At 36.4% G+C, this 15405-nt stretch overlaps 1 protein-coding gene across 1 annotated transcript; it reads right to left on the reverse strand.

Moving 5' to 3' along the window:
• Positions 1-4101: 4101 nt before the first annotated feature.
• Positions 4102-12210, reverse strand: sarnp (SAP domain containing ribonucleoprotein). Its single transcript, XM_082519263.1, has 11 exons — positions 12095-12210; positions 10296-10395; positions 8607-8650; positions 8435-8505; positions 8119-8170; positions 7775-7848; positions 7255-7289; positions 5906-5931; positions 5736-5804; positions 5015-5101; positions 4102-4903 (listed from the first exon to the last, which is right to left on the reverse strand). Exons 1-11 carry the CDS (start codon positions 12125-12127, stop codon positions 4862-4864), a joined length of 633 nt encoding a protein of 210 aa, XP_082375389.1. The 5' UTR covers positions 12128-12210; the 3' UTR covers positions 4102-4861.
• Positions 12211-15405: the final 3195 nt, after the last annotated feature.

The following is a 15405-nucleotide window of genomic DNA, read 5'->3' on the forward strand; positions in this document are numbered from 1 at the left end:
ACTCCACCATCTGGCACATAAGAGGAGAAGATAAGTTGCAAAAAATAGCTGAAGTAGGAAGTCTAATATTAAAGTTCTCAGTAAGAATCTTCAACTGAAACTTGTCATAAACAAGTCTCTAGGCTTGTGTGTCTGGGGTTTTACTTGCTTTTGAAAGCATGCTAACGCTGGGCAATAAATGGTGGCCAGTTATATGATTAGCCACGGTCACTGAGAGAGCTACGTTCCCTTCCATTTTCCCTCATATGCCTGTTTGGTCAGCCTCTAACATCACAGTCTTAGCCTATCTGTCCATAACCAAATAGTGCTATGTTAGAAAGTTCTATGCTAACGCTAAACTCGTCCCGACAGCCATGCTGTCCCAGATTTTTTTTTCCCGGGATTTTCCCTTCAGCACTAAAGACTTCTGCAGTACAAAAATCTGTGTATATGAGATGATGCTGTAGGAGGAATAACAATCTAGTTAATCACCTGACTTAATTGACACTTGACATGATCAAGCCAAATGACCAAAGAGGTTGATCATCTTCCTTGATTAATATGATTAACTACCCTTTAGTGGATGATGAGTGAAACTTCTCCTGAATAGGTGCTCAAAAGCTAAACGATATCATATCAGTCCTCCTCAATTTAATCAAAGTTTGCCCAACACAGCACACACACACATAAAACATATTAATGATTGTACATTAACATAAAACTGTTGTCGGAACCATACTGAATTTCACCAGAGAAGATTCAGTATGCTACATCAGTGTCTACTTTTTAAAATCATAGCCAAGTGACACTTCACTATCCCTACTAATTGATGTTATCTTGTTGTATCTCTGTTGTGGTCAGTGCTATCTTCTATGCTGTTGCATGCTGGGGCAGCGGGTCGAGGGTCACAGATGCCAACAGACTAAATAAACGGATCCACAAGGCCAGTAATGTTGTGAGGATGGAGCTGGACTCCGTTAGGGTGGTGTCTGAGAGGCAGATGTTGTCCAAGATAAAGACAATGTTGGATGATACCTCCCACCCACTCCATGACATGACATGCTGGCTAGTCACAGAAGTACTTTCAGTGAGAGACTGAGATTACCAAAAAGCACCACTGACCGACACAGGAAATCATTCCTGCCTGTGGCCATCTCTCTGTACAACTCCTCCATCTAACACACTGTGAACCCTGCAATAGTTACACCCTTTTTACACGCGCTCTTTTCTACTCTGGAATATTCTTGTCAATTTTCTTGATATTTATTTATAATCACCTTTGTTAATCCTTGATATTTAGAACTGAGTGATCTGTATATATTAGTGCTATTTCTTAAATGTGTAAAATCTGTAAGATAATGTATTGTTTGGAGTTTAGTCTGTTACTGTTACTATTTTTTTTTTTTTTACCATTTCTTCTTGGAGCAACTGTAACACACATAATTTCCTTAGGGATTAATAAAGTATTCTGATTCTGATTGTTTCAGGATGACCTGCCATTATCCAATGACACATCTGCTTTCCTGTATCTTTTGCTCGTTTCTCCTCCTCTTCTTTTCTCTAAACTGAGCACCTGATGGCTTTGAACTTTTCTTGCCCATCTTCCATTGGTTTTAATTTTGCACTCCAGTATGAACACCCATCCCCCAAACCAAGGTTCACCACAACATAACCTAATAGACCTACATCTTAGTTCACAGATGGGCGGTGTATTTCTGTTAACCTAACTCTACCTGGGTTAGTTTATATATATATGTGTGTGTGTGTGTGTGTGTGTGTGTGTGTGTGTGTGTGTGTGTGTGTGTGTGTGTGTGTGTGTGTGCGTGTGTGTGTGTGTGTGTGTGTGAGTACATGTGTTTTAAGGGGTCACATAACAATTTTATTGCACACCACTATTTTGGAGCACATTGATACAAAAGAAGGTTTTATAAAAAAAAATCCCAAATTGAATCATTAAATGATGTAGATCAGGTTCCATTACAGCGTTTTCAGTCAGTGGTGAAAGATAAAATTGCTCCGATTTTTATTTAAAATTAAATCTGGTAATTTGGCCAATATTCTTAAGGTTTTCCCCTTAATATAAAAGGTGAAAAGGTCAATTTTAACACATCAAAAACAAACCCCATATTTCCTGTTGAGAGGTCATCTGCAGCGTACCACTTTATTTTCTCTTTTATTATTTATTTATTTTTTTATTTTTTGTACCCACTTCTCTGCTAATATCCAGGCAGGGAATGCTGGGACCTCTTAATCCTTAATCCTCTTAATAAAAAACAGATGTGCTTGGTGACAGACTGAAAAGCCATGCAGGTGTCAAATAATTGACACGTTGTATTGTCACAGAGTACTAATGGTGAAAGCCCACTTCTGATTGTATTGTATTTGGGTGGTTGAGGCTGTCTCTGTCCCACAGCAGTTTTTGCTCCATATCAATACAGAGTTGTTCAGACTAATCACCCTCATTGTGTCATGAAACTTCAAGCGGGAGCGGCCTCTTTCTGTAGGTGTGAGGGGGGGTTTCAGTTGGTTAGGGCACATTAGCAGGAGTGATGAGGTGATCACCAGGAAGTTTAAAATACAGATAATTCTGAGTGGACATGATTTTTAACAGTGAGCACTAATTTACACAACAAAACTTATCAGTGAACCGCAGATATTGAACTGTTATTTTAAAAGTACATGCTACGAAAGTGTTAACGTTGACCTTGTTCATACTTTTTCTTCTCCTTTTGGTTTGTCGTCTTTAAACAGTTTGAAATGCAGCAGTAAAGCTTCTTGCTGGTTTTAGGGTCGAATCATTCCAATCACAGTTCTCTGCAGTGGCTTTCTGTATGTTTCATAATTGATTTTCAGATTTTTCCGATCACTTTTAAAACTTTTGATTTGTTTGCAAATTACAGCAGAAATGTTGCCCAAATGAGCCTTTATGTTGTTAAGAATTGTTGATTTTCTTCAAATGTCTGTAAAAATATCTTTTTAAAATCTTCCTTTTTGTTTTTTTATTGTGACTTATTGGGTTTCACTCATCTGGGTATTGATTTTTCATCATTCCTGTTACAACCGCTTTACTGCTTTTGTTTTTCAGACAGTGTTTATATTGTTATTTGAGGTTTTACAGTACAGCTAAAAACTCTAGAATGTGTTACTGCAGCAACATTTTATCAAAATGGGACAGAAATATTATTTTGTCATACTGCATCAATTGTAAGCTAGATGTTTTAAACCATTTTCCCTATCATAACATTGTTTGATATTATGGGAAGAAAGAAAATATAGGGTAAAAATGACCCAAACTTCACTGAAACCAAACTTTTAATGAGTAAAGAATTGATCCTTTGATAATTGAACCTCTCCGGAGCTGTTTTAGATTAAAACCAGCTCAGAATGACTGTTTCATTTGTAAGATAGTCTGTTTTTAGACTGTAATATGACTAGTCACTTAATGTTAGGTGAAAAAAAATATTCCCAGTAAAGCAGCAGCAGAATGTGCTTGATATAGGAAAGCATACAAAATGTTAAAACAGGAAAAACTGAAGAGACAAACTCAAACTGTACCTGTAATTCTTACTTGAAAGGTTATGGTAAATTATTATTACTTGCATTTTATAGTGCACCGAAAACTCACAAATGTTTTACTTTAGCAAAATTGAAATTAAATACTTTACATCGCCCGTGCGTTTAGCACTCAGACAAGGACTGTCGGTTGCTTTCTACGATGTGTGTCAGGCACCCCCTTTGGTGAAGCTATCTGACTCTAATCCCCGTGCTTCATCAGTGCCCACCAGGGGGTAATTACACTCGCAAAGCTCTTTGTCATTTGAATCAATACTCCAGATACACATTTGCCTTGTTCTGTTATCTCTGTGAAATATGAAGATAAACCTTACAATCATACAACTTCTAACTGGGGGTCTCTAACTGGCCTGACTCAAAAATAACATTTCTTAATGTTCACACACTTGGAGAGAAATATGAACACACAACTCCAGCCATATTTAAAGATAATAAACAACTGAGGAAAATACAAACTACACTTCGACAGAATGTGTTCTTTAGTACTAAAATGGTCCACACTGATGATCAAACTCCAGTAACAACAGTGATGAGACAAGGACGCAGGTATCAAAAAATTGAAAACAATTTATTTTAAATCACAAAATGTTATAAAATGGACAGATAACTGAAGCAGTGTATCAGTGATGCCCCAGCCCCCCTCCAAAAAACCCCCAATCAGACTATCTGATCAATCAAAAGTACAGTTAAACACACAGTGAGAACAAATTACAGTCAGTAATCTTCCTTTTCCTATTTCTACTGTAAACTACTAGATGTTTCAATCGGTTATCACTTCCATAACAGGTTTCATCATAACTGGAACACTCTACAAAAACATGTTTATATAAAAAGCATCAATTTTTTTCTTTCACTAATGGAAAACTTTACGCAACGGCTTCAGAACAAAACATTTCAACCTCGTCAATGGTTTCATTTGTAAAATGATTTTATTGATTTCACTGAGCAGTTTATCTTAAGATTATATGATGAGTAATTAACCATCTTTTACTGTAAAGTAGCTGCTTGTTGCTGTATTTGCTTGATATACATTAGAAAAATGGACTGTAATGCAGTTGAAACGATGAGCAAAAATCTTAAAACTGAGAAACTTCTGCGTTGTTTACAAGCTCCTGTTTGCACCCCTTCAATTCTGTCGTTACAAAAAAATCCAAATATGTGCTTTTCAACTACCTTAAATGATACAGCTGCATTTAATTGTACTTTTGATTTTAGCCTATTCCGGTTCTCATCCTCAGGAATCTCTGATGTACAGTCACAAAAAACCCTTAAAAAAAACAACAACAAAAAACCCTACTTCACACTTTATTTACACTTTTCCAAATCTTTCCGCACGTTTCATCTTCTTGGCCTGCAGAGACAAAAAGAAAGAAAAGATTAATCAGCCTCTTTATTTCATTCACTGTGGTTAAATCACATGGCATTGTGATGAAATATGAATCACACAAAACCAAAATCGTACCTCGACGTCGTCTCCACCAACTGAGCCCGCGCTTGTTAGGGCTCCAAACCGCTCCTTCCTCTTCTTAAGCTTCTCATCCTCCTCAATCTGAAAAAGTCAGTATAATATTAATGATTTAGCTATAAATTATTTTGTAAAATATAGTATTACTTAACATTAGCACAGATTCTCAAGGAAAAGTAAACAAAAACTAAATAAAAGGGCAAACAATAAAGACAAGAAAAAAAGAATCAGAACAACATTTAACCTCATAAGAGGACATTTGTTTTAAATCTTGATAGAACAGTGGCAGCATGATGTTCTCGTAAGTGGATATCAGGCCCTTGTAGAGCAAAATTTCGTAATTTGGTCTAGACAACCCAAAATGTGATGTCCACATATGTGGACGTCAGGTCCTAGGAGGTTAAAGAGGGTTAATAAATAAAGAAAAAACAAGTACTATTAGGGCTGTTTGATATAATGACATATATTTTATGACAATATGAAAACGTCTATCATTTCATATCACGCTATTGTTTGTTTTGTGGTGTCACAAATATAATGATGACAATTTTTCTTCCAATTTTAAACAGATCATCTGCAAAATAAATACATAGAGTAAACTTTACAGGAATTTTTTATTTTGATTTATTGATTAATTTTAATTTCAGGCTTTTTAATGTCCAGCATGAACCCTGATTCATTAGTTTATACACCACACAAAAAAAACACTAGAGCTCACCTTTTGAGAAATAGATGAGACGTTCATGCCAAATCTTTCTGCCCTCTTCTTCAGCTGATCGACGTTCACCTTTAACAGAGACAAACATGATGATTCAGTGTCCTTTTTGAGTCAGATGGAGCAATAAAGAAATAAATGATCAGAATTTTTTTTTTTACTTTGACACTTACCGCAGCTTTACTGTTTACAACGACACCTGTTTGAAAGACAGAAAGTAGAAAACTGTGAGAAAAACCATAATAAACACTGAAATACTTGTAATAACACTACTACTAATACTAATGCTACTAATATTGTTGTTAAGGGGTTGGATGTGGCTGATTACAACTGATTAAATCCATGTTTAGCAATTTTAGTTTAGCACTATCAACTTTTATTGGCTGAGCATGAAGTCTCACTTTAAATGAAAACTACTGCAGTAACAATTTCCCAGAAAAAAAAAGTATTTTCCATTTATTTTTAAATTAGTTACATACAGAAATACATTTAAAAAGGTAGTATTGTTCACCATATCTGCACTCATCGCTCTCCACAGGCTACATATGAGTATGAAATGATCAAAAAGTTCTAGGTAACATCTCATGGGGGAAAAAAAAAATTCCCAAAAAACACATTACCTGATTGGCTGATCTCCAGTTGAACATCATCTTCTCAAACACGTCCACATGGCTTTCAGCATAACTGTTATTTTTAGATTGCACTATGGAAGTTCCTTTCTGACCAATTTAACTGCTCTGTGATTTAATCTGTCTTGCTCTGCATATTACTTGATATTTTTCACTTTTCATGCTGCTTCTGCACTGTGAGTTCTTCAACCACTCCAGTGCGTAGAGCAGAGGCACAAATCAAGCGGTCAGAATGAGACCTCCATAGAACGATTTCAAAATAAGCTACTGAAAGCTATTTGGAGGTGTGAGAGAAGCTGACATGAAGGAGATGATCTGCTCATTTAAATCAAGCAGATACACAAAAAAACCCGCAATCTTACAGAAAATATTTTTCATATATGTTAATGTATTTTACATGAGCTATCACTAATGCCTTGTATTTAATTAAAGGTGAAACAGACTCATTGCCCCATCTTGTGGTTTAAACTGGTACAACTGTTTTAAATTTAGTTGATAGTTTTGATGAATTCTGGGAAATTTTAAATTCTTCTTAACGGAATTCATTTATAACAAATAACATTAATTATAAAATTCTTCTTTTATAAAAAATAGATTTTTCTAGCAGTAGTATAAGTTAGTGCTATCATAGTATTACTATTATTATTGCACTACAATAATACAGGCATGTATAAAGGTTTACAAAGGCTTATGTTTCTTCTCTATAGTACAATTAGAAAATAAAACATTTTGTAACGTCATCATATAAAAGAAATAAATTCTGAATAAAATACAAAGATTCAATTAAAAAACACAAACATATTTTGACACAAGCCTACGAAGTCAGTCCTTAGCTTCGATACATTTCTTATAAAAAAAAACAACCATTTGTTTAGTAAAGAGTGACAACAGACCTGGAGAGGGACTTGAAGTAGCAGGTAAGCCAAACCTAGAATATAGGAGAACACATGTTTCAGTTTTAACACAGATTTACTGAAACATAAATCTGCTTCAAGAGCTACATGGGTGCTACTCGAGAAGTCATGACCATTATTTCTGTCATGTATGATGATGTTTGATTCATCTAAGTGATTGCTAACTCAGGGAGGAGTCGCATAAACTATGCTATTTTTAAGTTATCACATTTTATTGATACAAAAAAATGTCAATAAAATAAATATCATATAAAATGATGAACAAATTGAAAAACAACTACAATTTAAAAGAGCCTATGAGGAAAAATAAGATCACTTAAAAAAATGCTCCAGATTTCATTGAAGTACTGAAATAAAATAAAGTAACATTGGAAAGATACAATAAAGAGATAAAGATTTGATTCATCGTGTTCTCGGACAAAAAGCCAAATGCAGCGAGCACAGTTATTCTACCGGTACTGTTATTTTGAAAGAAGAAATAATTGAGGTAAGGCCTCACCTTGCTGCACGTATAGCCTTCTTGCTTTCAGATGACGCTGGCAGGTTGAAACGTTCGGCTCTCTTCTGAAGTCTCTGCTCAACAAATTAGATAAAAAACTGACATTACTGCTGTACATGAAGTAAAGTCTAAACTCTAAACTTTGTATACTTCCTATTAAAATCTCTCTTACATTTACACCTATACATTTGATGTATTACCTTTGCTCATGAATCTATATGTTTTGTTCATATACACTGCTAAAAATAGACCACTGAACTTTACTATGAGCTAAAATTCCCCTCTGACTCACATTTAACCTGACACATTTAAGTCATTAGTGGATGCAAACAGGTTGTACACACCTCGCTGGCAGATAATGGAGGAGTTATTTTCACCACCTTCTTCTCGGCAGGCCTGAAAGTAAAAAAGTAAAATTTCAAACGTCAAAAAGATGACGCGAATCATAAATTTTAGTTTCTGCTGGCTGCCTAGGAGTGGTAAGGACAAACATCGCTGGTGCATATGCTTCATAAATCTGAGAGTAACGTATACTTATTATTTGCTTAGTAAGAACATTTCTACACAGATATTACTGAATGAGACCCAAATGTCACATTGTCCACAGCCAATAAGTGATGAAGGAACAAAAAAAGGTAAATTTAATGAAGATAAACTTACGGCTCAGGCTCGATCGTTTCAGAATCCTTGTCGTCTTTTACGTCGTTGGAACTCTCAACTTTAGTGAAGTCCTGAGATAAATAAATACATTTAAAAAAATTACTTCTCCACAATACAGTCTGAGAGGCGGATTTAAAGAGAGCATATTGTGGGAAACATTGTAAAAATTTACCACTGCATCCTCTGCAAGTACATCATCTACGTCCACATCTTCCTCTGTTGTTCAGAAAACAGGAGAAAAAAAGAAAGAAAAAAAGAACGAACAAATATAAATTTCAGAATATTTAAAAACAAAACAAAACACTTAAAATGCATCCGCATCATCTGTAGAAACAATTTATGTCACACCCATCACATGCACGTGTAACCACCTACAGGGGTTGTCGATCTGTGGGACCAGCACCCGAATACAGGAAGTGTGAATCGGCTCTTTCTTTAACTACCCCTAAACTGAACATATGAATATTACTCAGCAGGCAATGCAGAGTTCAAATGGAGCTGATGGATGAACTATACTCAGATTTTTACTGTTTCACAAAGTGCTAAAAAGGGAATTTAGATGTTAATTGGAGGATATTTTTAAAAGCAATATAGCAGGAGCAAAGCAAAATCTAATAATAAGAATCACAAAATAACAATCAATCACCTCAATTATACTTATCTAATTAACACACTCTGAGCTAATGTTGATTTTGTTCTAATCTTTGAAAGGGGAGAGACTGGAGAGGAGATCGGGAACATGCAGGCCTGAAGATGCACTTCTCCCTCCTGTAAAGGTAGAATATAAGGAAACATGTCCAGTAGAAAACAATCGAAGTCCAAATCTTCTTGAATTTATAATGTAATACGGCAAAAATGAGCAGAAAAAAAAACATGAAACCAATTTGTAGGTTCAAAGTGTTCGTGTGGTGGTGGCTCCTATGGCATTACTTGCTGCACTTTCTAACTGTGGACCCTCAGCACCAAATTTTAAGATGATGTGTTCTGCTCATTGCAAGAACTAGAGGAAAAACCACGCTGAATGTTCCTAGGTGCCTTCTTTTATACTCTCTTGGCTGTTTGCCTCCCCCCCCCCCCCTCTCTCCTCTTATCTGGACACCGAATCGCTGTCATTTATATATAATCACCTGATATCCAGACATACCCTATCGTCTTCTCCATCTTCGACCTTTCAACCATTTTTAACTAAGAAAAAGTTACCTCACTTAAATCACTTCATTACATTTGATTCTTTTCCATGTTATACTTAAAATAATTTGTCAATAATTACACCATATATGAGCCTTCAGTCAAGTATGAATACAAGTCACTTTATTTTTCATTTATTCATGTAATTCCACTTCAATAAGATTTGTCTTTAGCACTTTCTCACATGAGCATTCATTTTAACATAATCCCTTTTTGATTCAAACACAGAAAAATGTTTTTTTTACGCAATACAACTTTTTTTTTTTTTTTTACTAAATCATACATTTGAAAAGCCAGACATTCTTTTGTGGTGAGCGTCGCTCACCGTATACTCTGTTTATTATTAAGCAATTAATGAATGAACTATCAGCAAAATCAGGTATGATAAATATGATTCTGTGTTTAACTATTACAACACTTTACACCATTTCTTTTATTTAAAATCATTATACATGCATTATTCATGTATAATGTTGGGTTGGCAACAAGAATAAAGATGATCTAGCAAATATGGACAAGCTCTGTTTTAGCTAGCTAATTTCAGATATAAATGACTCTTCTCTCACGTCTCACATTGGTGGATTTTAAGCCCTTTATTTAGGCAGGTAAATGAAATGTTTTGTGCGAGCGTGCGAGTTAAATGAGTGACGGTATGAAAGGTATTGTTCCTCACCGTGTTCCTCCAGATAAGCCTGAAGTCGGGCGATGAGCTCCCCTTTGTTTCCCTTGGTCTCCAAACCTCGGGCATCGCATTCCTGCCTCAGTTCAGCAAGCTACAAATAAAAAACCAGAGTTCATTTACTTAAACCTGACATTTTCGGTCATTAATCCATCTAACACAGACCATTTACTATTTATGTACACTATTACTTCTGTTATGTTGATGTGACAAATTTGAAGGTCAAAGAATATGTGAGGGTCAGCAAAAGATACATTTCATCATCAGTTGGTGAGCATAAGTCTCAGTGCAGATGTTTGTGTACCTGTCATTTTTTTGTGAGAAACTAGCCTACAGTGCAGCTACTACGAATGTGCCCTTCAGGCAGACTTTAAAGAAGTATAAAGAGGAATGAGTAATTTTCATTCTCTGTGTCAGTGATGTAGAATAACCCTTTTTATGTGGCACAATCTTGCTTTCATTAGGGGGATGGGGCTCAAGACCAGTTCTGTTGTAGAAAACAAGTCTTGGCTGGGGTGCATCACAGGTATATGACTGCCTGCACAAACATTGCTGTGACAACTTTCTTCTTCTTAAAAAAAAAAATCCCAGAAAAACTACAGAATAAAAATGCCCCTAACTATTAGTTAGGATAGTCAAAAATAGATGTCTCCAGCCCGCACACAAATATGAAAACACAACAACCACACATGAAATTCATTGGATTAAATCACATAAGAAGCCCATTTAGGTAACAAAATTGGTTGCTTTTAAAAGAAATTTCAGTACCAAATTATCCATTGATATTTTTCCCTCTAGCACCTTTTCAGTACTTTTAATGTAATGTAATGCACTCTGGTATGTTTTCTTTCTTTCTTTTTTCCTGGAGGCTACTCTGCATTAGTTGTCAGATAATCGTTTTCCATCACTGCCCTTGGAGTTTGAATCAAATACACTATTTGGATTCCTCCATCAGCTGACGCATAGAGCATCCAAATGTGTGGACACAGATAACAAACAGACCCAGACCACACTCAGACAGAAAATCTTTACCTTCGTTCATTTATTATATTTTTACTAACTGGCCTCTTTAGTTTCATTTCCCCTCTTCCTGTCGCTCCCCTTGTGTGATGTGAGCTATTTTATTTATCTAATAATTTACTTTATTTCTTTGTTGTAAGTCGTGTTCAATGTTTCGGCTTCTGTGACTCGGGAATCTCCCAACACTTTGGGGACACATAAAATCCACAAACACACAGAGTTTACACATACTGCTCATTTTTATGTTGTGTGGCCTGAGATGGAGTCAAATACATTTTTAAAATATAACCCTAAACTGCCTGCGAAGCATTTGATATAAGTTTGCACAGGGCAAATAGCCTGGCGGCAGCATTTTAGGACACTTGTGGATGTAAAGTCAGAGACCAAGTAAACTGAGCTGCACTTTTAAAAGCTAATGTTGGGCTAGCCTCGGCCAAATTAACTTGCTGTTAACGTTCTTACAGAAGGACAGAGACAGTAGGTGACTTTGTGCATATATATATATGACAGTATTTGTTATTTAACATTAATTTCATATTTAATGTTTTTTCTCCCTCCTTAGCCGATGTATTCTAACGTTAGCCCGCCGTTAGCTCTTTGAACACATGCCGGGTGTTCGCCTTCTCAGCCGGACGTCATTTTGTCCTTCAAAACGGTTAATTAACGTAACCCCGACCTCCGGTCCTGCATCTAACTCCGGTTAAAAGCTATCTTTATCTTTAAAAACCGACCAAATGCGGGTTATTAAGTGCATATTTTAGGGAAATACCAACCTTAAGCTTCTGCAGCTCTATCACTTCGGCCATCTTTCTTTGTTGATGTGTTTACTTCCTCCAATCAAACCGGAGTTGCTCTCCTTCTCAGCTCCTCCACTCTCACTCAGTTTGTTACAGCGCCTCCCACCGCTGCGGCTGACACCCTGCAGGCGTGTGCACGTACAGAGCCCGCGGTGTGATGGTTGTGCTATTGCAGTGTCTTACCTTACGGTATAAATCGCCTTGAGGCAGCTATTGCTGTGATTTAGCACTATATACATACAACTGAATTAAACTTAATTGAAAACTAACTAAATACAACTCATTAGTGATACCTTTTTAGTAGCAGGTTAGACCCACTTTTGCCCTCAAATCCGCCCCCAATCTTCAAACCACCTATTTTAATGCAAAGCTAACTGAACCTTGTGCTATATTAATGTAGTATTAAAATAATTTTAGTAGATAGGAACACTAACATCCAAAGCAGGAGATTTCAGTCTAAATTTTAATCCTAATGAAGGTAACTCAGCTTGAACTGGTTAAATAGAACATCAGCAGAGAAGAAATATGAAAATAAAAACAGCTCTATTTTCTGTTGCCTACATTGAAGAGGATGACTTTGCCTCTAAAGAGGAAAAAGTGTAGGCAAGGAGTTAAAGCGGATTCAGCAGGCGGAGGAACCCTAAAAGTCAGTTGACTCATTGTGGGCTAACCCTAACCCACTACTGAGAGTTCCACTAGATTTTCATATTGTACAGGCTGTGATCAGCTGACCTCCTGCTCTTTGTGGATTTACACAACTGAATTCAACAAGATGTCAGCAGATGTCTCAAAAGTTCTCCTGGCTGACTTCCATCCCCTACACTGACAGTACACTGTTTATGCTGTCTTTATATTAGACAGTATAAAGTTGGTATAAAGGTGGAATTCAGTGAATGAATCTCAGGATCATGAGTTTAGCTTCAGATTTATCTCTGCTAAACTTGATGTAACCTTACTGACTGTGAAACCACAGCCACTGTGCACCAGTCACACACTGTTCTTTACTTTAAATCCATAACAATACAGATCCTGCACTAATCTACAGAGGATTTTCATGTCACAGTAAATAACACAGTTAGTTTACCTCAGTTTGTTTAGCAGCATGTTTCTTAATATAAAAAACACAATGTCACACGTACAGACCCAATAGTTGATTTAAAAACACGAGGACTTGCATGTCAGCTTTAAATGAGGAATCCTTACCTTTAAATCTAACGTCTCTTCTTCCTCTCCTGTCCTGTCTTTCTTATCTTTGTCCATCTCTTTTGTTTCTTCCCTGTGAAATACAGCAGCTGGACCTTTAGCTAGCAACACACTGTGAGACAAACTGCACAGAATAAATAAATAAAAACCCCTCCCTATGGCACAAAAATGAAAGCATAAAACAGTCCAGTGTCGCAGTTGCAAAATGGATAAAACACACAATCCAAGGCCAGAGTCAACAATGCCCCAAGTCAGTTGTATTTTACATGTCAACGACTTTAACAGGGATCAGCAGTTGTCCACAGACCCACCACCCAGTAAGTAGAAGGCCAGTAATCACTCCAGCCTCAGCAACCCAACTCTGCCTTCAGGCTGCGGCTTATAGTCCTGGCCTGCACAGAGTCGTCTTAGATCTGGCCATATGACACACCTGCACAGAGAGACAAAATATCAAAGCAGCATTTGTAGTGTGGGCTATTCGTCGACTAGAGTATCACTGCAGTCAAATACACCTGCCTTCAATTAATCCAATCCAATCCCATCACAGCCACGGGCTCACAGCAAATGTGACACACAAAGCTACTCCCAAACCAGTGCAGCTTCCCATAGCAAATATGGAGATGAATAAAAGGCAACATTAGTCCACCGTAGTGCACCTTCTTTCTCTGCCGACTTGAGACAGGCTTAAACTGACTCTGTGACAGAAGATCTTCATGTTGGAGTGGCAAAGCCTCCTAACCAGGTCACATCAAGGAGAAAAAGTCCGTTTTAGAGTTTACACTGAATTTTGACACCAGGAAGTAAAATAAAAGCTTCAAAGCTAAAGCAACAAGTGGAGGTTCATTTTCTTGCAGTTAAATAAGAGGATTGGTCCAGTCTTATATTCATCTGTGATTTTTGCAGATAGCAACAACATCCCACCATCAATCCCATTTTATGTAACTTGTAGAAACACAATTAAGGGTCCAGTCAAAGTTTTGTTTTGCAGGAGGTTATTTGTTGGTCTTCATCCTCATTTCCAGTGTTCAGGAGGGGGTTTACATCTTGAATGAAATGTGTGTATAACAGTCTTGAAATCTGGTGTACATTAAGTAATATCAAAAAATCTCTAAAGACAGAACTCTGAAGCAAAATTATAATATTTTTTTTCTCCACATCACTTGGTTTGGATTAGTGTGTTATACTGGGTTTGGAATCACAGCTTTAATTTTTTTTAAATTTTAATTAATGTTGTTATTACAACTTAGTAACATTTTAGCAGCTGATCAATGAAATCTTTCTAATCTACGACTAATCTACTGTTATTTCTTTAAATTTTTGCATTATTTTATCATTATTTTCATGCTAAGGGGCGGTACATGTTGGAGATGAGGCCTGAGGGGTGTTACAGGGTTCACGTTCAGCAGATGAAAAAGGTCTGATCAGGATTTGCTGTGAATGTGGACATTGTTTGAAAAGAGGTTTAAAACGTGTGGCCGTTTGGCATATGATACGGAGACAATAAAACTTTGAGCAGAGTGACTTTAAAGTTGGTGGAAGGACAAAGCCGGATGAATTTAAGGAGTCACAAGCCCTTCAGTAATCCTCATTAAGGTTGCATTCCTCCCATTTCTTTCTGCAGGCCTCGCTTAGCATTGTGTGTGACCTATTGTTAGAATAAAATGTAAAAAAAAAACAAAAAACCCCTCTCCATTGTGCATTTTACATAACATTTCAGATATTATGGTGTATCTCAATGCCACAGTGAAGCATATAACTGCTATAACTTCTACAGATTGAGAGCATTTTTAAAAATGCATTTATTTATGTTCAGTTTGTTATGATTTTGATTTGACAGCATTTCAGTGTAAATCAATACATAATAGAGATGGATCAGGTGACTTTTGGAGAGATTTAGGAGCTTTCATACTTACTTTTAAGACCAACAGAATGCAGTATCGTCTGTTCCTGGTGTATTGAACTCTGTTGAATCATTAAGCTGTCTTTCATTATGCTGGCAGATGATTTACATTAGATCTAAATACAATCAAAAAACAAACAAGTACAAAAAACAAATACAAAAAGCAGAAAACGTATAAAGGTTT

Source organism: Aulonocara stuartgranti (assembly GCF_965226115.1).
Source record: "Aulonocara stuartgranti genome assembly, chromosome: 20".
In the NCBI taxonomy this organism is placed as follows: Eukaryota; Metazoa; Chordata; class Actinopteri; order Cichliformes; family Cichlidae; genus Aulonocara; species Aulonocara stuartgranti.